General features: G+C 33.4%; 4 protein-coding genes across 4 annotated transcripts in view; 2 read left to right on the forward strand and 2 right to left on the reverse strand.

The window, feature by feature from the left end:
* The window catches only part of TRIADDRAFT_52127 (uncharacterized protein), a gene marked incomplete at both ends in the record, with an annotated part of 5540 nt that extends 1129 nt beyond the window's left edge, over window positions 1–4411 (forward strand). Inside the window, 8 exons of the mRNA XM_002108013.1 lie at window positions 1719–1859; window positions 2589–2661; window positions 2906–3012; window positions 3190–3319; window positions 3549–3632; window positions 3860–3945; window positions 4044–4164; window positions 4239–4411. Coding sequence (XP_002108049.1) covers window positions 1719–1859; window positions 2589–2661; window positions 2906–3012; window positions 3190–3319; window positions 3549–3632; window positions 3860–3945; window positions 4044–4164; window positions 4239–4411 — 915 coding nt within the window. The remainder of the gene's footprint in view (window positions 1–1718; window positions 1860–2588; window positions 2662–2905; window positions 3013–3189; window positions 3320–3548; window positions 3633–3859; window positions 3946–4043; window positions 4165–4238) is intronic.
* A 585-nt stretch (window positions 4412–4996) lies between these two features.
* Window positions 4997–11243, reverse strand: TRIADDRAFT_20052 (uncharacterized protein; the record flags this gene model as incomplete). Its single annotated transcript, XM_002108752.1, has 27 exons — window positions 4997–5108; window positions 5258–5331; window positions 5416–5589; window positions 5685–5735; window positions 5841–5896; window positions 6006–6119; window positions 6213–6323; window positions 6409–6508; window positions 6590–6638; window positions 6707–6846; window positions 6964–7089; window positions 7166–7342; window positions 7445–7561; window positions 7665–7744; window positions 7826–7999; window positions 8061–8185; window positions 8267–8403; window positions 8498–8596; window positions 8701–8794; window positions 8861–9027; window positions 9121–9225; window positions 9318–9432; window positions 9512–9573; window positions 9825–9947; window positions 10641–10812; window positions 10941–11032; window positions 11136–11243. The coding sequence occupies 27 exons, from the start codon at window positions 11241–11243 to the stop codon at window positions 4997–4999; spliced, it is 3054 nt and encodes a 1017-aa protein (XP_002108788.1).
* Window positions 11244–11743: 500 nt separating this feature from the next.
* On the forward strand, window positions 11744–16841 carry TRIADDRAFT_18249 (uncharacterized protein; the record flags this gene model as incomplete). Its single annotated transcript, XM_002108014.1, has 12 exons — window positions 11744–11825; window positions 12788–12862; window positions 13882–14069; window positions 14392–14420; window positions 14662–14733; window positions 14836–14986; window positions 15174–15247; window positions 15350–15428; window positions 15569–15704; window positions 15800–15955; window positions 16051–16372; window positions 16475–16841. The coding sequence occupies 12 exons, from the start codon at window positions 11744–11746 to the stop codon at window positions 16839–16841; spliced, it is 1731 nt and encodes a 576-aa protein (XP_002108050.1).
* Window positions 16842–17356: 515 nt separating this feature from the next.
* Window positions 17357–21703, reverse strand: TRIADDRAFT_52130 (uncharacterized protein; the record flags this gene model as incomplete). Its single annotated transcript, XM_002108753.1, has 19 exons — window positions 17357–17518; window positions 17698–17742; window positions 17777–17880; window positions 17994–18159; window positions 18258–18325; window positions 18411–18521; window positions 18629–18701; window positions 18818–18888; window positions 19013–19069; window positions 19175–19303; window positions 19397–19481; window positions 19590–19666; window positions 19762–19809; window positions 19956–20131; window positions 20308–20462; window positions 20708–20789; window positions 20926–20981; window positions 21276–21377; window positions 21596–21703. 19 exons carry the CDS (start codon window positions 21701–21703, stop codon window positions 17357–17359), a joined length of 1875 nt encoding a protein of 624 aa, XP_002108789.1.
* Window positions 21704–22808: the final 1105 nt, after the last annotated feature.

Raw genomic sequence — 22808 nt, forward strand, 5'->3', positions numbered from 1 at the left:
GATAAGTAAGATCAGATCGGTAACCATTTTGAACGCTTTTGCTCTAGACTAGTGGAAAAGGAACGTGTTCGTTTGATACACTATTCAGGTATTATTCTTTGTCGTGCTGCACAAGTCCATTTAGTAGGGTGATCGAGCCAAGCTTAAAACTGTGATGTTTTATTTTTCCCTTATCTTTGCACACATCAAATCATTTTCCCTAGATGATTATGATTAGATTGGAATATGTAAGATCAGATCGATTAGTAGCCGCTTGTTTTTATTCTTTTTGCTCTATACTACTGTAGTGGAAAAGGAACTTGTTAGTTTTATACGGTATCCCAGGTATTAGTCTGCTTGTCATGCACACAAGTAAAACGTAGATTGAACATTACAGAGTCCATTTTTTCTATCGTAGAAATATATTCTCCTCAAAAACCATTATTGATCTTAATCTGGATGACCCAAATCATTATCGAATAGTACTATACATTGTATACAATCAATGGAAGGGGATAACATTCGAAGCCATTCTCTCTTTCTCTTTCCTACATGTTGTTATACTGTAGATGGATTGATTGGATATGGGATTCAGTGGCTAGTCGATGGTAGTACCCGATGCTCAAGGCTATTCTACATTTTAAGCTAACCATCTTTCTAGTAATAGACACGGAGATCGATATCGTATTGAATAAATGATACTTCAAACCCTGTAGGGTTAATCATTTAAATCATAGCTGTCTTATACACTGCAAGACATCAGCTAATTTACTGTAGCTTAGTGGTAAAACGTGATAGTACAATAGGAGGTTAAAATTCCTAGCATCTCTCCATATCCTTCCTCTCACGTACTGTATATTGATTTATCATGACAGAGATTCTACAAGGGTAGAATACCTTTCCATCGCCTTTATTGCTTTAATGGAAATTAGCTTCAAATATGACATGCAGGGATGACTGTACTGATGATGACAAGATACTCAAATGATGATTTGCAGTAGCACCTTGAGAAGCTTGAAAGGGATAGGATAGCATTCGTAGCAGTAATTTCTCTCGAGATGAATTCTATGCAGTACTGTATACACTATACTGTAACTCTGCTGTTTCTATCATATTGCACAATTTACTTTCAAATGAGAGACATTAATCAAAAGGACATCCATCTAATCACCTTGATCAAAGTCACCAGCGAACAATATTACAAAATAGGATCGACATCATTGGCAGTTATTGACCTAAATAGAAATTGCTATTCATCGTTATATGCTTTTCTACCAAAGAACGATATGACTTTGCTGCTAATGTGAAAATAGGTGGTCCGTCATTTTCTCTATCATCGACCCTGTCAAGACTTTTAATCAATTTTACGCTATCATGGCTTCACTTCGTTTACAGAATGAACTGTTGTAGCTCTACTAGACTTGCAATGCTACAAATTAGATTGCTCTTTATATTTTATATCGATCAATATCTAAAAAATGTCAAAGATGGAAAGGTGTTCTTCTCAGTCACTTGACAAGTTTTCCTATCTCTATGCTACTAAGGTTTCTGCTATCGTAACCACTTCATGAAATGAAATATTAGTAGGGAATCGAAATGGACCATCGCATTACTTGAATCAATTCTCTTGACACTCTTTTATCTCGTCACATTTCATAATTTTAACTCTTCAGATATTACCATGTCCATTGTTTGCGAAATATAAATATTGAATCATCAACTATTTCATTTTATCACAGAATCAAGGAATTCTGATTGCCGTTGGTGCTGTGATTGTCACTTTAATTATTTACAGCATTCTTATTACACCTGGAAAGAAATCCTCTCCAGTTGCGTTAGATCCAACCAAGAAAATCCCCTTTAAAATGATTGAAAAGGAGGTAGGCACCTGCTTTCATTTACCATAACCAGTTTCTATATTTCGTCTGTCGTATTCTAAATATAATTTTATGCGCGCAGCTTATATCTACGTTATCTTTTAGTAAACTATGATGGGCTTCATATCGACTAGGATTTTTCTATTTTGCCCTAGAACCATGTCAATTAAAAATGGAATACATTACTTTATGCTTTAAAGTCTTTGCAAATGCTCCAAGTTTTACGGTAGTATTACACCACTTTAAGTTTAAGCAAGATTGTTTTCGCTAGCTTAACTAACCTAGTATAGACAGGATAATGGGCATTCTGTCAAGCCTTGCTGCATAATTTTGTAGAAAAATAAATCATTTGTCGCCAGTAGCGTAATGGTAATAGCGTTTGCATTTTCATTCTCAAAAGCAGTTTGAAAACTTTAAACGTGCAATCTACAAGTCTATGGCAGCTTATATATTATAGTCGAGTAGTTTTCGCTAGTCGAATACAGACTGCAATGCATTCTCTCAGCTTTGCTGCGTAGTGGTAGAAGAAGAATGGAAATGATTTCATTGTTGTAACGGAAGTAGTATTTCCATTTTCTATCAAGTCCTCCAATATCCTTCGCAATTACTTTACTAATCTATTTTCACACTTTGTCAGTTAATTACACCAAAAAACGTTTAGACAATAGCCGTTTATAATCAAATGTAGCCATCGAAATATTTCTAATATGGTGATGATGACATTTCTAATAGAATATTAGCCATGACACCAGACGCTTCAGATTCGCTCTGCAAAGTCCAGATCATATCTTGGGATTGCCGATAGGTTTGTTTATTCTCTTGATAATGTATAATGTATTTATTGCGGTATTTACAACTTTAACTGCTGCTAAAATTAGTATATAACTATCATCGTCAATATTCAATTGATTAACGACTTGGTACTTTTAATTTTACTTTTTTGAAATTACTTATAACAGTCTAACAGTCTACGGATGTATTCAAGTCAAATTATTGTGCTGTTTATGTCAACATTCATTAACCCTTATTTCGATGTCCTATCGCAATAGGTCAGCATATGTATCTCAGTGCTGTTATCGATGGCGCTTTGGTAGTTCGTCCTTATACCCCAGTATCTTCTGATGATGACGTTGGCTATTTTGATCTGGTTATTAAGGTAGAAAGATATATAATGAGGCTATATAGCTTCAGCAGTCTTACTTGCATCATCATCCCCATAACTTGAAATAAAGGAAACTTGTGCTAAATTTATTTGCCAACGAAAAATTAATAACAACGAGTGGCAAGTTTCAATGAAAGTTTACAAAACCCTTTTATCTTTGTTATCGAACAGATCTACTTCAAAAATGTACACCCAAAATTCCCTGATGGAGGTAAAATGTCACAATATTTAGAATCGATGAAAATTGGTGACACAATTGATGTACGCGGACCAAGTGGAAAAGTAACATATTTGGGTCGAGGTAAGATATAATCATGATGGAAAGAATGCATTTATTGCGTTCTTGTACGAATCAGTGTAGATTAAAAGTGATCAATTCTTATATGTACTTACGCACTTGCATATTTAAACGGATGATTTATTTATTAGCGTAATAAAATGATAGCTTTACTTCCCGTAAGCAACCTTTACCCCACTATAGTCCACAACATCTGAAATGCTCTATATTTATTAAATGATTGCAATTGTAGGCAAATTAAGCATCAAAGAAAGTCCTAAAAAAGATGCTGTAATCAAGAATGTGAAAAAATTAGGATTAATCGCTGGAGGAACTGGTAAATTTCTTATTATGTAATACAAGAGTACAAGCTGTAATCTTTACTACGCTTTGAAATCACATCAAAAAAATGTCGACTGCAGAGTAGACAACTTGATGACATTTATCTATCTTGTCTGATTGCGTTTGTAAACTATTCGATACGTGAATAGACTTGCCTAAAAATTAGTAATACGGTAGTAACCGTCAACATAGATAGCAATTTAACCCTATTCTACCTTACAGGCATTACTCCAATGCTGCAAATTATTAGAGCTGTCTTGAAAGATCCCGAAGATAAGACTGAATTATCACTCTTATTTGCAAATCAGGTAATGTGCGATGTATTAATGTTATTACGACATCGTCATGAACTGAGATTATATAGCAAATCTTTTCTAATGAATATGATAATATACTGAAATATTAGACTGAGAATGACATCCTACTTCGTGACCATTTGGAAGAAATTTCTCAACAGCATCCTAACGTCAAGGTCTGGTATACCTTAGATAGACCTCCGCAAGGCAAGTTCAATATTTTCATTTCAAGTAATAGACTCTTCAGGCTACCCGCAGACTATAATAGATTAATCATTTCGTTATATCACTATCCTATAAATTAGATTGGCAATATAGCTCTGGGTTTATTAATGACGACATGCTTCGCGAGAGGATGCCAGCACCAGGGCCTAGCACACAAATTCTGATGTGTGGTCCACCTCCAATGATCAAATTTGCTTGTTTACCAAATTTGGAGAAATTAGACTACAAGGAATCGATGTACTTTGCATTTTAATGCTGCTATTGTTTTCATGCTCTAATTACATTAATTATTATTCATTAACAAAATCATCTGTTTATCATTCATGACATTCACAATGGGGCTTGATTTCAAATAAAACTTTACTCAATATGCAATTAAATTGATTTGCGTTCTTCGTTCTTTTACAATGAATAACGGTTGTTTCTTAGTTTTTATTAATTAACAAGGTAGAGTAGGTTAAAAATAGATGAAATTTCGCCTTAAAAAAATTTTACAGTGTATTTATATCATGAATACCAATTTTACATTGTCATCTGCACTAGTGAATAAAACATGCATTCTATTTCCATCACTGTTTGTTGCCTTTTTTCTTAAATTTTTTCTCTTTATTCTTGGATTTTTTGGTTTTGGGGGCCTTGATGTACCAAAGAACCAAAAGATTATTAAATTTATTGAAATTAGACTAATTAGCGTTCTTATACTCACCAAATGGTTGGTTTTGCTGTCGTTATTTCTAAAATTGAAATAAATATGCTTTAAGTTCTTTAGCACTCGATGCAAGTACTCGTAGCATTGTATAGAATTAACATGAATAGATTGCCTACAACTTACATTTTGCTAATAAATTATGTTTATTTGAATCACACACCTTTTAATACTAACTAATCCGATTGGCTTTTCTTTTGGAAGGGCATCTTGCCATTCACTTTCCTTTCCCGCTATAGAGTATCTAAGAGATTTAATCCAATGTGGCTTACAATTAACTATAATTAAAATCTAGTAAACAAGAGTAGAGCAATTCGTCCATCTTTTATAACTATACAGTATGCATATACTGTATATGTCTGAACAATAATCATTTCAAAAAACTCTACTCACTCGCTTAGATTGATATTTTCCAGTTGTTTAATGTTATCGTTCTTCTTAGTTTCATAATCAACTGCTGCTTCGGTCTATAATTTAAAAAACAGAAATATTTTAATACTCGTACATAATTTGCTGTACGCTACGAACATCTATTATTATACATTACTAACCAGCTCTTCTTTTAGAGTTTTAATAACAGGTTTCATATCTGCAACAAACGAATCGTCTTCGTTTATTTGCTTAGAGAGGTCTGCCACTTCTATTTCATTGAAATGATTTACAATCTTTCTTATAGTTCTATTAAATAGACCAAGCAGTTGCGTTGAAGGTAGGCTCAGTTCTTTCTACCATATCAAATTAGAAATATTCATAGAGTTAATTAACGCTGTACGTTTTATTCATCATATCATTGTCACAATATTTATTTCACTTCAGGTACCTCTAATTCGTCAATAGTTTTGCGTTGCAATCCCAGGCCTAAAAGTATTGCCTGCAGGTGTTGAGATTAGTTTTAGATAGGCAACAACAAAGCGGCTGGATGTACCAATTATAAAAATTTGTTTTATAAGTGATTAATCTATACTATTAAGCCTACCGCTTGAACGGAAGATAAATTGAATTCAAAGCGATCTGTGAAATAGAGTTTGGCAACTGTGGGTGGAGATAAAGAAACATTATCATATTGAGATAAATCGTCATACTTTTTTGTACAAGAGCATTCACGTTCATCAAAAAGTGCGAAACAATAAGTGATACTTACTACTTGGCAGCAAATCGGTTACCAAGTGATAATCAGCCATTTTACGAGAATATATATCCAACCTTTTCAAATCATATTTGATAAAAATCGATGAAAGCTCAGCCGGCGTAATTGCTATATCGGGAAAATTAGATATGCGAATTTAGTCTCGGGCCATTCTGATTTTTATAAACAGACATAAGCTATCAACATTTTGTCAGTATATACCTTTGTAGGAACTTTGTAATTGTTCTCTCTTCGATAAAACACTAAGTCCTAAACCAGGTAAAAAGTTTCGAAACTGATACGACAGCAGTGTTAAGAATCTTTTCCTAAAATCTAAGTTTAAAAATAATACAATATCAATAATTAGAATCCAGTTCTAGAAGCATGGACAGTTATTGAAACATGTTTTAAATCTTACCTTCCCAGTATGCTTTTAGCCATCTCATATTTGGATTATTTTCCACATCTTGATATAATACTTTCAGCATAATGCAACTGTGTTCTCCAGTAAGATCGTTCTAGTAATTAATGTATACTGCACATCAACTCACGTAATAACCTAATTTGCTAAGATCCCTCAATTTCATATTTTTACATACCGGTGTTTGCCGAATATATACCGGTACATAACCAGATTTTGTCCAAAATCTATTTCAACAGATATCATGATTAATGAATTGAAGAAATTATCTGTACTGTAAGATAGTACTACAAACCTTAATAATTGATTTGTGAGACCATATGAAACACCAAGGTAATCTAACTTTGGAGCTTTACATTCAGTTAAATTACTTAAAAGTGGTGGTAGACCTGATCTTGGTTTGATGACTTCATCCAACAAGCTCACACCATCATCCTAATCGTGATATTAATAATAAGTTACCATAAATTTATCCGCGGCGATTTCCTTTTTGCAAATCATATTGTAAAATGTAGTATCATTGCTATTTCAACAAAATCGCTGTATATTTACATCGACATTTTTAAATTGATGATCTGTGGCCGTAGTTTCATTAAATTCTTCATCTTGTAATAAGTCGGAAAATCTACCTTCATAAAATTCTTGCAATAAGTGGAGAGCTCGTGCACCATAGCCCAGCTAAGAAATGTCACATCATAGATTAGAATCAACGAAATGCTATTTACCGGTAAATATATATTAAAATGTGACTTACGCCTTGCAAATCTGGATGAGTAGCAATTCGTATTACTCGAGCACCGGATAGGGAACCAAAGTTATAATCTTGAAACTGTTGGGATATTGTCCATGGAATCATATCGCCAGATGCTCGTTTACCTTGCGACAAACTATTCATAACTAAATGCTTTGATATCCCACCTTCAAGGCAAACCTTGTTTTGTTAATCAAATATTTATGATCATTATCTTCAGGGAATAATTATTTTGACACAATTATCTATTTCATCAAATCATTCATAACTAGTAAATCAGACCTGAATAACACATAAAATATCAGGCAAAGTCTTGCTCTTTTCAATCGATGGACCAAGAAGACAAAATAAATGATGTGCTGGTGCATCAGAAAGCATTTGTAGGTCATTAGGGGTATTCTGATAAATACGAAGAAGATAATCATTGTCAATCAATGGTGAAGTAAAATAATATTTAAGCTATACTAATCCTAATAAGCAGGAAGAAACTACTTTTTATTACCTTGTAGTGCGATGCAACATATATAGACATTAATCTTTGTAAAAATGCTTCAGAGGCTTTATGACATGAGAATAGGGTATCTCTGTTAACGTAGTATGTTTACACTGTTAAGGCAATACGATCTATTTCGATTGTATCTGAATTTGGTTAATGATTGTAACTATCTTGAATATTGTTAGGATATAATTCGCAGTCATTAGGTGAAGGACACGCAGTGATAAATCTCTGAATGTTGGAAATATCAAGGCAAAGCAATTTATAAAGCCATTTTTCTATTTCATCACCATTACTGTAACGAATTGATTCGTTTAATTCGATTTCATGTAAGATTCGACCTTAACATTACAAGGAGGAAAAATAAAAATTACTTCATTCAATTAATTCGGATGTACAAACCAAAATAAGGTGCTTTACCTTTAATGGTTTGAGTGCTACTAGCAGACGAAGCTGCAGATGTCGCCTGTTGTTGCCTTAATTGTTCAATTAGTTTAAGAGAAAGAGATCTTCCAGTTCCCTCATAACTAAGTGATCAATAAAAAGAATACGTTATAGATTTGATATTATACGTATAGCTAATTTTATACCGTAAAAATAGTGCATACCCATTGATAGTGGAAGCCATGAAAACTAGGTAAGGACCCAGAATAGAACGAACTAGAGGTAGGGGGATTGCAGCTGCTTCATCAATAACGACTAATTCTGCTTGTCCTAGTTTACCAGCATCAGATGGGTGAAAGTACTACCATCCAATAGGTGCGAGAAGGAAAGAAATTAGAGATTGAAAAATTACATGAATTTATATTACAAGCTATAAGTAAAGGAATATAGCAGACCTGAATTGTTTGCCTGTGCTCCATAAAAACATTAACACGAATAACAGCCTTATTATACTCAGGGTTGGTAGATTGAATAATTTCATAGTCTTGATGTTCCTTTAACGAGTAAATCATGCGATAAAATGAAAATTACTCTCTAATTCATTAGTATAGTGTTTATATGCCTGCACTACGATTAGAGATAACTTTAGTTCGATTACCTCATATCCTAGAGCGTCAAATCCTTTAAAAACAAACTCAAACAGTGTGTGTAAGTTTTCTGGGCTTGGAGATGTGACAAAAATGTTCGAGTAGCTAAACGGTAATAAATCATTATTTACAGAATTAACCAAAATGCACTATATACGTCTATCAATGAACATTCTTTTATAGCGAAATATTAATCGAGCATGCCTGAAGGCGATTGCGCCGGCTATGACTAATCCGAGAGCAGCTGATTTGCCTCGCCCTCGAGCAGCAGTCAATGCTATTGTCGATGTTAATGTCTTTTCTGATATCACTTCAATGAAACGTAATAATGCTTTCGCCTAATATAAAAAATTTAACGGTGTTAATACAATGATCTGTACGACATACTACATAATTGTCAGTCTTCAATTCCAACAAATTGAGTGACTAACTTGGTCAAGAGTCTTTGTTAAATTTAAAAGGCTGCAAACAGGTTGTGTATCTGCTAAAGAGTCTTTCAATACTTTTAATTCTTCTTCTTTAGGGTCTTCACTGTCCTGAATATACATAACGTAAATCACTTTTAACACATTCGCTTTTTGCAGAACTGCGATGGAAACAGTTTATACTAATTTGTGGTACAAATTACCTTCATAGACGCTGCAATAGGTGTAATGTTAGAAGAACTTGATGAAATTGGTAAAATATTGAATTGATCGTCCATAACTAAGCATTGTTTACAGGACGCTAACGATAGCATAAATCTACAAGTTTCAAAAGTACGTATATCAGCGAGAAAATGTGCAGTTAATGAAGAAGTATAATATATTGTAGCGCTAGAACCTTTCATTGAATCTGCAGATAACTTGTTGATGGGATTCAGTTCTGTAACGTGAATGAACATCCTAGTAGAAATGACGTTGCAGGGCAGTTTTAGTTGAGAGAATAAATGTTTACCATAGTTTTATAGTCAGTGATAAGTTTAAATCGATTGTAAATGAATAGAATTTAATTTTTATCGATATAATGAGAAATTCTATGGCTCAAGTATGTAATGACGTAATTATAAAACAATTAACTAGCCGTTTATTGGCAAGTAAAGAAAGATTGCTTATCCATTCAATAGTTTCTACAGTCAAGTAGACCAAGAACGTACCATAGTAAATGTAAACAATTTCTTAAGAGAATTCATGGACTTTAGGAGAAAAATTACTAAACCGCCACCTTCGACAGTTTCTACAGTTCTAGCGAGGATGTTTGGAGTTAATGCTTCAAAATCCTATCATGAAATCCATTGAAAAGGTGAGCTTCGTTATTCAATAAACGATGTGGATATTGACGTATATAGTTGAAAGCAGTTTCTATATGTAACTATTGCAAATTCTACATCATCATTTCATGAGTATTACAGTTTTATCAAGTAGTAAAATAAGGCACTGTATGAAAAACATAGCTAATCTATCTGTAATACAGGTATAAGCAAGTCGCAATTACTATTACCGTATCTCAGTGTATTGTAGCCATGTCACGTAGCAGAAATAAGCTACAAAATATCAGCTGAATTACCTGTAATCCTAGCATATTGAAATATTACTACATCATTTCACGTATATTGTACTCATAGCAAGTAGTAGAATAAAGAACAGAAAGATATCAGCTAGATTACCTGTAATCCTAGCACAAAAAGTATTACTACAGTACATCATTTCGCGTATATTGTAATCATGTCAGATAGTCGAATAGATTACACAATATTAGCTAAATCACCTATTATCCTAGCATATAGCAAATATTACAACTACATCACATCATGTAATTATATCAAGTAGTAGAATAGAGTACACAATATCATCTAAATTGCCTGTAATCCTAGTATACCGAAAGTGTTACTACACATCTTTTTATGGACTCGTATATATGTTGCAGTCTTGTCAATTAGTAAGCTAGAATACAAAATAGCAGTTTGCATTACCTGTAATATAAGCATACCAAAAGTATTACCCAAAATTTTGAAAGTTTCTGAGTAATAGCAGTAGCGAATATTGGTACTTGCAATAAATAATTCGAAAGGATCATCTTTATTGATTGCAACATTTCCGCTTTTAAGCTTTTTCTGCAACTGTCTCATTCTCTTTTTACGATGGCTGATCCATGATGAAGGAAAGCAATAGTAAGACGATATTGATCAGGATGACCAAGTATTGCAAGACTATTAAAACTTTTTTAGTAGTGTATGAAGTATTGATAGCCTAACACAGTGAATATGAAATACCTGCTAAAGCCAAGCTCTTTCTTATAACACCATAGTACGGAAGGCCGAGATTTGACAGTTGCTTTCGTTAGCATGTGATGCAAGATGACAACCTGTAATTAAAATTAGAGAAATGGCATGCGTTCGGCATCCATTGCCCACATTGCGACACATTAATTAGCGTAGTGGAAATCAATAGCTATAAAATTATCTTACCTTATCTCTACCTTGATCGCCAACAATGACAAACATCGATCTTTGGCGTAATCCTACGCCATTTTCGATTAGTGTGCGTATACGAGAATCTAACTTTTGCAGCACCATTTTGATTTAATCAGCTGAGAGCTGCAGCTTAGCAATAAGTGCAGTAGGAGGACTAGCCGCTGCAGAGATCTGCTCGATGTCACGTGGCAACCGGGAAGACGACGTTGGTGGTTGATCAATGCGCTTTGTCTAGTATGGTAGGTGGTGTTTGGGTATCTATACTGGTAGTTTCCCTTAATCGCATACAGTTGTAAGATAGCCTACCCAAACATGTCATACAGCCTATACTAGCCATTGGATAAAATTCGATTATTGTCCTTGTAACGAAAGTACCATACACTATTTACTATCCTATACTTCACCACGGTCTTCTCTACTCCTTTGGTGTAATCCTTTCAATTTGGCCTTTGAATCCGTAGTCTACCCTACTAGCACCTACCCGCACACTGTGGTGAAGACAATAACCCCCCCCCCCCCCTCTTGAACCCCCCCTTTCATCTTTCATCTTGAGAGCGTTGATTGAGCAAGCTGCAACACTTTATTCCAACATGGCTGTTGGTATGCTAGTAAGGGAATCATTCCTATGGTGGATTGCTGCCATTTATTTATTCGCCTTCACATCCTTCTATCTGCAGATACCTGGTATAAATTTAAAGATTGATTTCTTGCGATATTTTTTAGAGCCTAATGTTATCCAGGTCGTAGTGTGGATCGATCAATGAAATGATCAGTCTTAGTTTGTCAGAATAGAGTGTACGATTTAGTTTTAAATAGCGATTTCAATTCTTATTTTTAACCTGGTTGATACTATTATGGTTATACTTGAGAAATTTTGAATTTATTATGGCGTGGAGCCATTGATAAGTATTCAATTGCATAGATCGATTCAAACCTACAACATACCTTGCACAATATCGTCATGATAAGTCGCTAATACAGTATACGCTTGTATAGTATCGTATACGTATGTGCTGACATGTAGAAACCATTGCAATGCAGGCATGTTGTAGTGGATGCCGTGCGAATAATATAATATAATTTGGAAGACTTTTAACTAGTTACTTCCTGTCGCCATTCAGCAGAATTGTACATTTCTTCTTCTGCTCTTCTTTTATACTGCGTTCAAATAATGTTCGAATCACTGTTCAGTAAATACTGTGGTGGCGCACGCCGTTTTATACTAGACTAGACGAGACTAGCGATAATGAACGAACAATACTGTGTGATGGGAAACGTGATCAATGTTCATCAAGAAAAGCGCTATTGAGATAGGATAAAGTAGCCGTTAGCTCATCATGGGCATGGTTATCATATTGCACAGATTTGCAAGCTTGTCATTCAACAATTTTACTAAAATACAAATTTCATTTTATCTAGTCCAGCCTAAGATAGTATTGTCAAACAATAATACAATCTAAACATGTACAGTACTTTACTTTATTAGATAAGGATAGAAAACTTTTGTTTGGTAAAATCGAATTTTATAGCACAATACCGTAGTTGGTAATACTGCCAGCATTATTTCAATATTTAAAAATAAATTTACAATGAGCGACTTTTAAATATTCAATCACGTCCTAACTTTTCTTTCAAATTATGTGTAGGTCTGTATGGCAAGAATGGTATTATTCCTGTTGATAACCAACTAGATCTGAAAAACGGTAACGAAAAGTCCATCCGTGTTGTAGTATTTTAGCGACATTTAAAAACAGGATATTACACCCTTTTAACAGCAGTTTCTCTTGTTTTTTTTTCTAATCATAATTTTAAGTGTTATGATTACAGTAAATTCTTTATCCTTAGTGTTTATGGTGCAATTTTTACCGCTTAATATTGCTCAATTAATATGACACATTCCCAAGATATTAAAAAATAGGCAAATAGACGATGTTGATAACAAAGCTACAATACATTGAAAGTACCCTACAGCATTAGTATACGAACGTATTCTACCAGTACTTTACACTAATTCCTTAAAGCAAATGTAAAAAAAGATAACATAAGAGTAATATTACAGACAGTTGAAGATAGTAACTATATATTTTAAAAATACTTTTATTTAATAAATGTTGTGGTTGTTGTATTGTAGATTAAATGGCTAAAATTTACATTTATATAATTATAATTGACGATATACGCGTAATGACTTCATACAATCCGTCATGATATCATTCATTTAATAGTAAACCTGCATGCCTAAGTAGATTTGATGCTGTGGTTATTCTGGTATATGATTATACTCGTATTTTGTAAGGACTAATATAGCCGCTATACGACAAATCAAACTAATCATCAATTAAGCGTTTTCGTAAACTAAAAGAACATGCAATTGAAATGCCTTTTAAATTCATGATCATAATGGTAAAAGTTACTAGTTTGGTAGAGCTATCAAGGCAAAAATTTTATAAATGACCAATAGAGTCCAGATATTAGATTTTATCAGCAATTTGTTGCAAAATTTGTGATACCATAGTGTCACAACAGTTACTATAATTGACAAGGAAACACTTTGAGTAAAATATTGACTGCAGTACTACTAGTATATTCATGCTTAATTTAATATATTAAAGTAAATATGGTTTTGCAGTCTGCACGATATCGGTCTGAGTGACTACGGATGATGTCAGGACGATATTTAACTATTTATTTTATTAACAAATTTGTACTATCATATTATATTCATTAGTTGATGATCCAGCTAAAAAGTTCTCTTCGACACCGACATTATTATGGTTTATGGGCGATTATGGCTTAGACGCTGAACAATCACTAGAGTTACTATCAATTGTTGGTATGCTACTAGCTTGGTTTGCTATGATAACACCTCGTGTTAGAAATGCAGCAACATTCCTTGCTTTGTGGATTTTTTACCTATCTATATTTAAGGTACCGTACCATTGTAGGTATCTTATTACATAATCGCAAATTGATTATTTTCGTGTACCAAGTTGAAACTATCCAATGCTTCATAATTTGAGTAATGTTCAGGTCTTATTATACGTTAAGTAAATAATAAAATCAGTGTGCACAATACGGTTATTGGAGTTCATTAATATTATTAATATTAAACTAGTAGAGGGTACTTAAAGAAGTACTGCTATCTCTCTGGAAATAAATGACTAATGATGATAACAAGTAATTTATTTTCTGTTTTCTCGTCTAAACTTTTTCTTTTACTGTGCTGCTATTAATAAACTACATCTTTTAGGTTGGCACTATCTTCCTTTGGTTTCAATGGTAAGCAATCTACTAAACATTGGTTTGTTCGATGTTAATCCAGAAAATGATACCTTTTGCCCACTATACTGATGTACCGTTAAAAATAATACAGATAATTAATTGTTATAAATTGACGGACGTACTACTAGTAGCGTTTAAAATGTAATAATTAAGGAAAGCGACAACAAACTGTTTCCTTGCTGTGCTGATATTTATTCGTTCTAATCGATGATACGACCTATTTGTATGGGATATATAGGGATATTTTACTTTTGGAAACTGGGTTTTTGGCGATATTCGTTGCCCCTTTTGCTCTAATCAGATCTAGAAAGTACGAACTTTGTGTAGATCGATCATACTAAGATTTAACTGATATATTAAAAAATTATTGCAGTAATGTCAATATTGCTCTTGACATTTTTTCAACTGATAGGATAGAACCTCAAGCACATGACAATTTAACCATGTGGCTGATTAAATGGCTTCTCTTCAGGCTCATGTTTGCGTCCGGCGTAGTTAAGTTAACAAGTGAATGTCCAACTTGGTGGAAATTAACTGCATTAACTATCCATTACGAGAGCCAGGTCATTCATTTATTATTATTCGTACTACTGTACTATAAGTTCAAAAAGAGTTTCGAAAATTTCACGACATTAGCGCTATGAAAAGCTAGATAACGTTTAATAGGCCATTATTTGTTAAGACTACTCTCATTACTATATTCTCGATAGAAAAAAATAAATCTTAAATTATATTCATTATTTCATTCAGTGTATTCCAACACCACTAGCATGGTATGCCCATCAACTTCCTGTATGGTTTCAAAAATTTAGCGTTGTAATGACGTAAGTGTTTATTATAGTTATCTGTGGTGATGATAAATTTATATAAGCAAAGACTTGACAAATTTTATTGCCTGAAGCTTAACTTTTCTTTTTAACTTGCAGCTATGTCATCGAAATTGCCTTACCTTTCCTATTCTTCTCGCCTATCCGGAGCTTGCGGTTAATTTCATTTTATGGCCAGGTTTATACGACATTATTCAATTGTCATAGTAAAGCATAATTAAAGTTTTCTGCACTGCAAGCACTGCAAGTCTACCGTATCTAAAGTATTTGCATTGATTTGTATTGCCTTGGCTAATATTTGTATTTTTCATTTATCAGTTACTTTTACAGATATTAATCATTCTTACTGGAAACTATAACTTCTTTAACTTATTAACAATTGGATTATGTATTTCACTTTTGGACGAAAACTACTTAGCGAAGTGGTTTTCAGTTGATAAAGAACCAACCGACAGTTAGTAGTATATGATTGTGTTGCTAGATCACATGTATATGATTATTACACAGATATAATTTTTACTATACGCATATCATCTATTCTTCTAGAAGAGGGAACAGGCGCATTACCAACTGGTGTTCAAAGATTTATAGGATGGATTAAATGGCTTCTAACAGCCTGGGCTATGCTAATGTTATGTTATTGGGTACAGCGATTGTTTACAGTGCGTTTTATGGAAGGAAATCAACCGATAACTTGTAAAATAGGTAATTTGTAATATAACGATACGACGCTTTTACTTAACCTTAGTTTAATATTATTATTACCTGACTATACTCCTATTTATCGTTCATTCATGCAGCATTTACCAAAGCCAGTTTCAATTCTGCACTTGTATCTGCCATGCCTATTACTGTCTGGATAGGTTCGATTAGTTTACTTGCCGAAATCTTAACAACGATTAAAAATTCAATTATTGCTCCTAATAATGTTGGACAAAAATTCTTTACTACCTTAAAGAGCAGCGTATATATCATTGCAGCTATCGTCCTTTTCTGTATTAGCTTGAATACTCACTGTGTTCTTGATCCTAAATTACAAAAGTCACTATCACCTGTTATTAAAAAGTGGTATGATGACTCGAAAAGTCTCGAAATAAGCAATCCTTACGGATTATTTCGAAGGTATATCATTTTGATCGATAGTACAGTAATAAGGTTACTACAAGTTTCTTGCGTTTTGATAATTACCATATACGGAGCATTTTCTTATGTTGATTTATGCAGTATGACTGGTGTTGGCGGTCGTCCAGAAGTCGTCATTGAAGGCAGTGATAACTTAAATTCAGGCTGGAAAAAGTACGAATTTTATTACAAGCCCGGTAACGTTAGAAGATCGCCGCCAGCAATAACTCCTCATCAACCACGTCTTGATTGGCAAATGTGGTTTTTGGCTCTTGGCTCCTACGATCAAAATCCATGGTTTAAAAGTTTCTTACATCGTCTCTTAACTAATCAAAAAGAAGTTGTTGAACTTCTTCAGTATAACCCCTTCCCTGACAAACCCCCAAAATATATACGCTCTAAGCTATATCATTATCATTACACTAGATATAACTTCGCCAGAGGCTATGCTGGGTTAGTTTTACTTTAATAATTTCATCTTGAAATCCGCTTGTTCCATCGGTTGATTTTGTTTTCCTCTGATTTAGTCTTTTCAATACCTCACAATCGTGGTGGAGAAGGGAAATAAAACGGGATTTTTCTACAAGAGTTAGCATAGACGATCAAGATATACGAGCAACTATGTATCGATACAGAATGAATTTGGTAAGTTACAATGAAGTCATTTATTTTGTTGTTTTTACGGCTTTTGAATCAGACAGCTCAAAATATTTATATGTTATTTCTCAATTTTTATACAGCATCCTAAACGTAACATAAAAAAGAACTGGATGATCCGCTTTCTAGAGCAAATTCGTAAAATATTAAGGCAGGGTCCTGTTATTCCTATTTTCATTGCAATATTTGTAGCTGCTATCACAGTCAACATGCTGAATGGAATTCTATAACTCGAAATCTGTTTACATTACTATTAACAATATAATACTTGTCAAAATTGAATACGTACAAAATTTAAAATGAAAGTAAAGAAATTATAGTTCATTTTTAGTTTAAACGACTTTGTGCTGTATCATCCAAAGAAGGCGCCTTGTAATGCATGAGTGCCTCATGGGGCAAACGGGTGGAAAGCATCTTAACGGTCATTGTATTAACTGGTGCTTTTTCGTTTTTACCACCATGACTTATTTCTATATTCCCATTATTAGCCTAATATAAATTAGTATGGCATAAACGTTTATGAAAATAATTATGGTATCATGGAGAATAATCTGCATACTTTATGTCTAAATTTAAAACTTGACAACCGACAAACTTATTAAACAAGCCTTTTGCATCGTATCTATAGAAGCTAAAATATTATGTCAGAGTTTTTATTAACCACTTACCAGCTGTAAAGTGGCAGCAAATAACCTACAGATCTCATATGGTTCCTGTATTAATTTGTAACGTAAATTATTGTGTTACCTGTCTAAAATAAAAGCTATAATATTCATATAATGCTACGTAAGTATTTCTCGTCAGTACCTTTTGGCTAACAACGTCTTCGAAGGACACTGCATCGTCGTTTTCTGAATGAAATAAGAAAGTGTTAAAAAACGATTAAGGCTACTTTAATTTTAGTAGAGTATAATAGTATTCGATATGAAAAATTAATTAAACTATAAGTATGTTTTATTATTACTCTCTTTTAGAGAGTCCAACACCGATTGACCATACGTATGGATATCAAATGGAGGATGTTTTTCTTCATTTTCAAGAGCAGGCTTAATTCTGTCTTGCCATTCGTTAACGCGAGATCTTAACGCAGAATCCTCTATATACTGGCGTGTTACCTTGGCATATACGTTCTAAAATAACAAATATGTAGCTTTTCAATCTTATACTCTATCAGTTTAGACAATGAATAGCAACCCATTCTCTAAAATAATCATAAAAGTTACAATACCAAGTGCTCCTTTACAAGCTCTTCGTAAGTTTGCGGTATTTGATTTTCAAGGTTCTGCTCTTCTATTGCTATGGGAATTAGTTCATTCTTAATAACTATATGCTACTACAGTATATATCATGCACACAAATAATTTCAAATTTTTTATAATACCAATTGGATCAATGCTCATGTTATGTTCATTATTAACTATTTCTTGATCAGGGTTGTAATTATTTTCTATTCCGAAATCATCCTGATCGCTATAATCATCATCATAACCACCTATAGGTAGAATCGTGAAATAGTAGAGATTTAGATAAAATGTTAGCCAACCTAGTACACTTAGTTATTTCCTAGATAATGATACGTCGTATACAATACTTCATTACCGTCAATATTATTCTCCTGATCATCATGTTTATCATGATCATCGCTATCTTGCCCGTTTGAGGTCATAAATTTCTAATGTGAATTTAAAAGATGTACAGACAAAACTGATGTCATAAGGCATACAGATTACAAGAAAGGTACCAAATTATTGATGTGAGATATATTTGTACGTATTAGTGTAAACTTACGAATAATTTGTTAATTTCTCTACTCAAGATATGCTGATTTTCTGCAAACTCGTAACTTATATATTCCAAATCTAACAACATACACGATATATGTTTAGTATGTGTCTAGTTAACTATAACATGTATGGAATAATTTTAGTTTAATGCTGTGATAGTAGATCCAATTTATTGCAGATACAGTACGAGTAAAATTACCTTCACATATAACATTCATCGCATGCTTCAGTAGTTTTTGGTTTTGCCTAGTACAAGCTAAAATAACCACCAAATAAGCAGCAATATCAAGTTTTGTCCTCATCCTACTAATAGATACATTGCAAGTATAAAAAAATGGTTGATCTAAATACAGTAGCTTACCAGCCCTGCTACAGAACTCTATAATGGATATGCCAGGTTGATTGCTTGTAATACTAATTTGTCCACGCTTTCGCTTACGAATGGCCTGGGTATCTATAGCAATATTTTTAGGTATGCGCCAATTTCGGCCTGTATCATAAGTAGTAATAGATTAATTGTTATGGAAAGCGGTATATCAGTATAGTGATTTCACGTATTTGATATTTAAATGTGCTAGCTTACTGGCTTTGAATGCTCTTTCTGGAATGGCATCTTTGTCATGCGGATCGAGAACTTGCCATGCACTATCTTCAACGATAGGTTCTTGCTGTTATAAATGAACAGTAAAGTTTATCCGATTAAGTTTACATCAAAAGCAATAAAGTTTAAAACGTAACCAAAATTATATTCAGCTTATATTAAATCATCTACGAACTTCTATTGCCGGGTGTAGATCGTCCCTGAGTGTATCGTTAATTCCTCCGTTAAAAGTATTGTCATCGGAATTGAAACCTTATTTTAAACAACAGATACACGATAAGTTTAATTAAATAAAAAAGTTTTAACTAACGCAGTACATGCCATCATTCATTAATACTAATAAATACCATCATTTTCGGGTATATCTTCATTCTCACCAGATATGAAGCTCTCATCTAACGCAAAATATTAAAATCTTACGTAATGGATTTACTCATATATAACCATATATATACATTAATTTATACTTGAAGAACATCTTGCATAAATCTGTTACTAAGTAAGTTATGTAATGAAAAAATGTAGAATTCAATATAATTACTATTGTGGGTGGTAAATGGCATGATATTATTGTGACCACCATCATTTGCTAAGGTGAAGGCGTTCCTGTTGGCACGTGGCTGGAAGCTAGTATCAATAAGTAAAGCTCCAGAATGATGAATCACAGATGTATTGACTCTAAAATCTCCACGATTTCCCAGTACTTCTCCTCTACCACTGTTTACAATATTTCATTCAGATATAGAAAATTGAAAGGAAATAAGTTAATATTTCCTAGGTATGTATCATACAAATGTGATTTACAGTTAAGGATATAAAAAGCACCTACAGAAAGTGATAATTTTAAAAATAAATATTTTAAATTCTTTCACTTATACGTAGGTAGTTGATACCTTAGTAATTGAACATCACTTTGTCTTTTATGATTATCCGTCGGTAGTAATGATACAGGTGTTCGAAGACAAATATATGATGAAGTCCGATTTTCGAAATCTTCTTCTATCAGATCAATGTTGTTAGCCTCTTTGATATCATCTAATGAAATGAACTAAAAGAGAGACATTGACCCAAGATTATTTCAACTACAATGATACTAATTAATTTAATAAGATATTGATGCATTGATTAAGCAAAACTTGACGACGTTATCTTCAAAATATAATGATGATCGAGTTTTGAAAAGATAAGAATGAAATTTAGACAAGTATACGTACATACGTATATACGTATACAGTACTGTAATATAAATAATTTTCATGATTAAAAAGTTTTAACGTATAATTATTATTATACCTGCTCTTCTTGATTAAGCTTATGAAATGTAACATCCACATCTTTTCCTTCATCATCAACTGATGCTGGTTGTTTCTGACGTCTACATTGGTAATAATAATAGGTGCAAATGGTGTTAGAGTTACTGTATCGTTAGGGAAATGATTCATTTGTTAACTATGTGGAGTTTAAGAATTATAATTGCATTATACATACACACGACTATACTTATTACTTACTGTTTTTCAGCTATTAAATCAAGCGTTTGATAGACTAAAGTGTACAAGTATTCGATCTGGAAAGTAAGAATACATAGTCATCTCTTACATGACTGAATATTTAGAATAATTTTACATCTTATAATGCAGAGTACTACAGAGTTGATATCATGTCTAAGTTAAAGTAAGCAATTTTGAAATACAACGAATATTAGAAATGATCACAAAAGTAGTCATGTTATTATAGCGAAATATAATCATGAAATAATCATACATACATACTGTACAAGTTAACATTAAATTAGCATTCTGTACACAATACTTCCAATGAGAAAATTTTATTGCAATATTTCATTTGCTTGGCTACGTACCTTCCTACTGTATACGCTCGCTGAACCTTGAATTAATAGCGCAGCTTCGGCAAAATTTAAAAATGTTGTGCCTCCATCAAAAGTGAAGGTAATTTGTTCAAGCTATAGCATGATATGGAATAATTGAAATTAGAAAAGTTTGAATCCTGTACGACAATCCTATCGAATAGCACTTTCCATCATTAAAGTCAACTAGACTAAATAATATAACAGTACTTGTCATTTTAACCAACAACGGATGGCTACGTTTATCAGCAAAGGTAATAACATAATAAGGAATGTAAAGTCACGGTCATAATTGATCATTGATTGATAATCACCTCATCTAAGTACTCTTCCAATTGTTTGGCAACATCGACTTCCCAATTTTTAGCAAGATCACGAATGGGTTGTAATAAATAGGCATAACGGCCATCCTTATCCTCCATGGCTTTCTAAGCTGAATAGCCAACCAATCTTCCAACTAATCTAGATATAATAATGAGACATATTATAGGTCGTGCTTGGATCGTCTTTAAAATCACTGCTGATATACTGGACGTATACTGCAGGTTAAGCAGAACTATATATACAATCAGTCATTTCATTCCTACTTTACTTATCTAGCCTGTACAACCGTGACAGTGACATTTCTATGCATACGTTATTTGAAATTTTATTAAATTGCTATCAAGATTAAACTAGTCAATAGTAAAATGGACATTTGTTCTCTAATCTGTCGATTTGTACTGTATGAACTGTATTATTAAATTATTCCTGTAGTTATTCTTGTATCTATTTGGCATTCTCTGCGTCAAGGGTAACTATTTCAAATCGACTTGCTTGGATCAACCAATTCAAGTCGATGTTCTGGTAACAGCATAAGCACTATTCTAGCATCATTTGAGCATTAAATGACAGTCCACTAAATCATATTCTGGCCTCTGATAAAGACTACCTGAGTACAAAACAAGTCAAATGTTATTTTTTTGCACATTTTTTCTTACTCTCGATAGGATTAGGTTGATCAATTTTTCTTTAATGGATGCTCTTCCACTGGATGTTGGACGTCCAGTGAAATCTCGTCTGTCGTCTATTTGTATATTCCCGCCTTTTTGGTCTGGTGTGGATACAGTATGTAGTACTGTAAATTACAGTGTACAGTACTCCAGCGTACAGTGTATAGTACTCTATGCATTATTAGTAAAACTATCGAAAGTGATCTTTCATGTCTGCACGGTCTAGTGGATAGAGGCATGGCCATTGACCAGGCGCTTCTACTGGTTATACTGTAGAGTTTGTCAGGACAGGACGGGACAGGACACCAGGACCAGAGGGATCAGTAAAAGGAAAGAAAGAGCCAGAGCTCAGGCGCATGGCGTGGCTGACCCTTCATACAGACTGTAGTGTTCGCTGTCACTGGTTAGGGTACGGTCACTAGGATGTGTGAACCTCAGGCCATTACCGCATCTTGGCCAGCATTGCCAGCCATCTTCCTTCGTCTCGAGCCGTGAAAAATTTGAATTATGCCCCGTCGAAGGCAACTTTTTGTAG

The sequence above is a fragment of the Trichoplax adhaerens genome, genomic scaffold (assembly GCF_000150275.1).
Source record: "Trichoplax adhaerens TRIADscaffold_1 genomic scaffold, whole genome shotgun sequence".
In the NCBI taxonomy this organism is placed as follows: domain Eukaryota; kingdom Metazoa; phylum Placozoa; class Uniplacotomia; order Trichoplacea; family Trichoplacidae; genus Trichoplax; species Trichoplax adhaerens.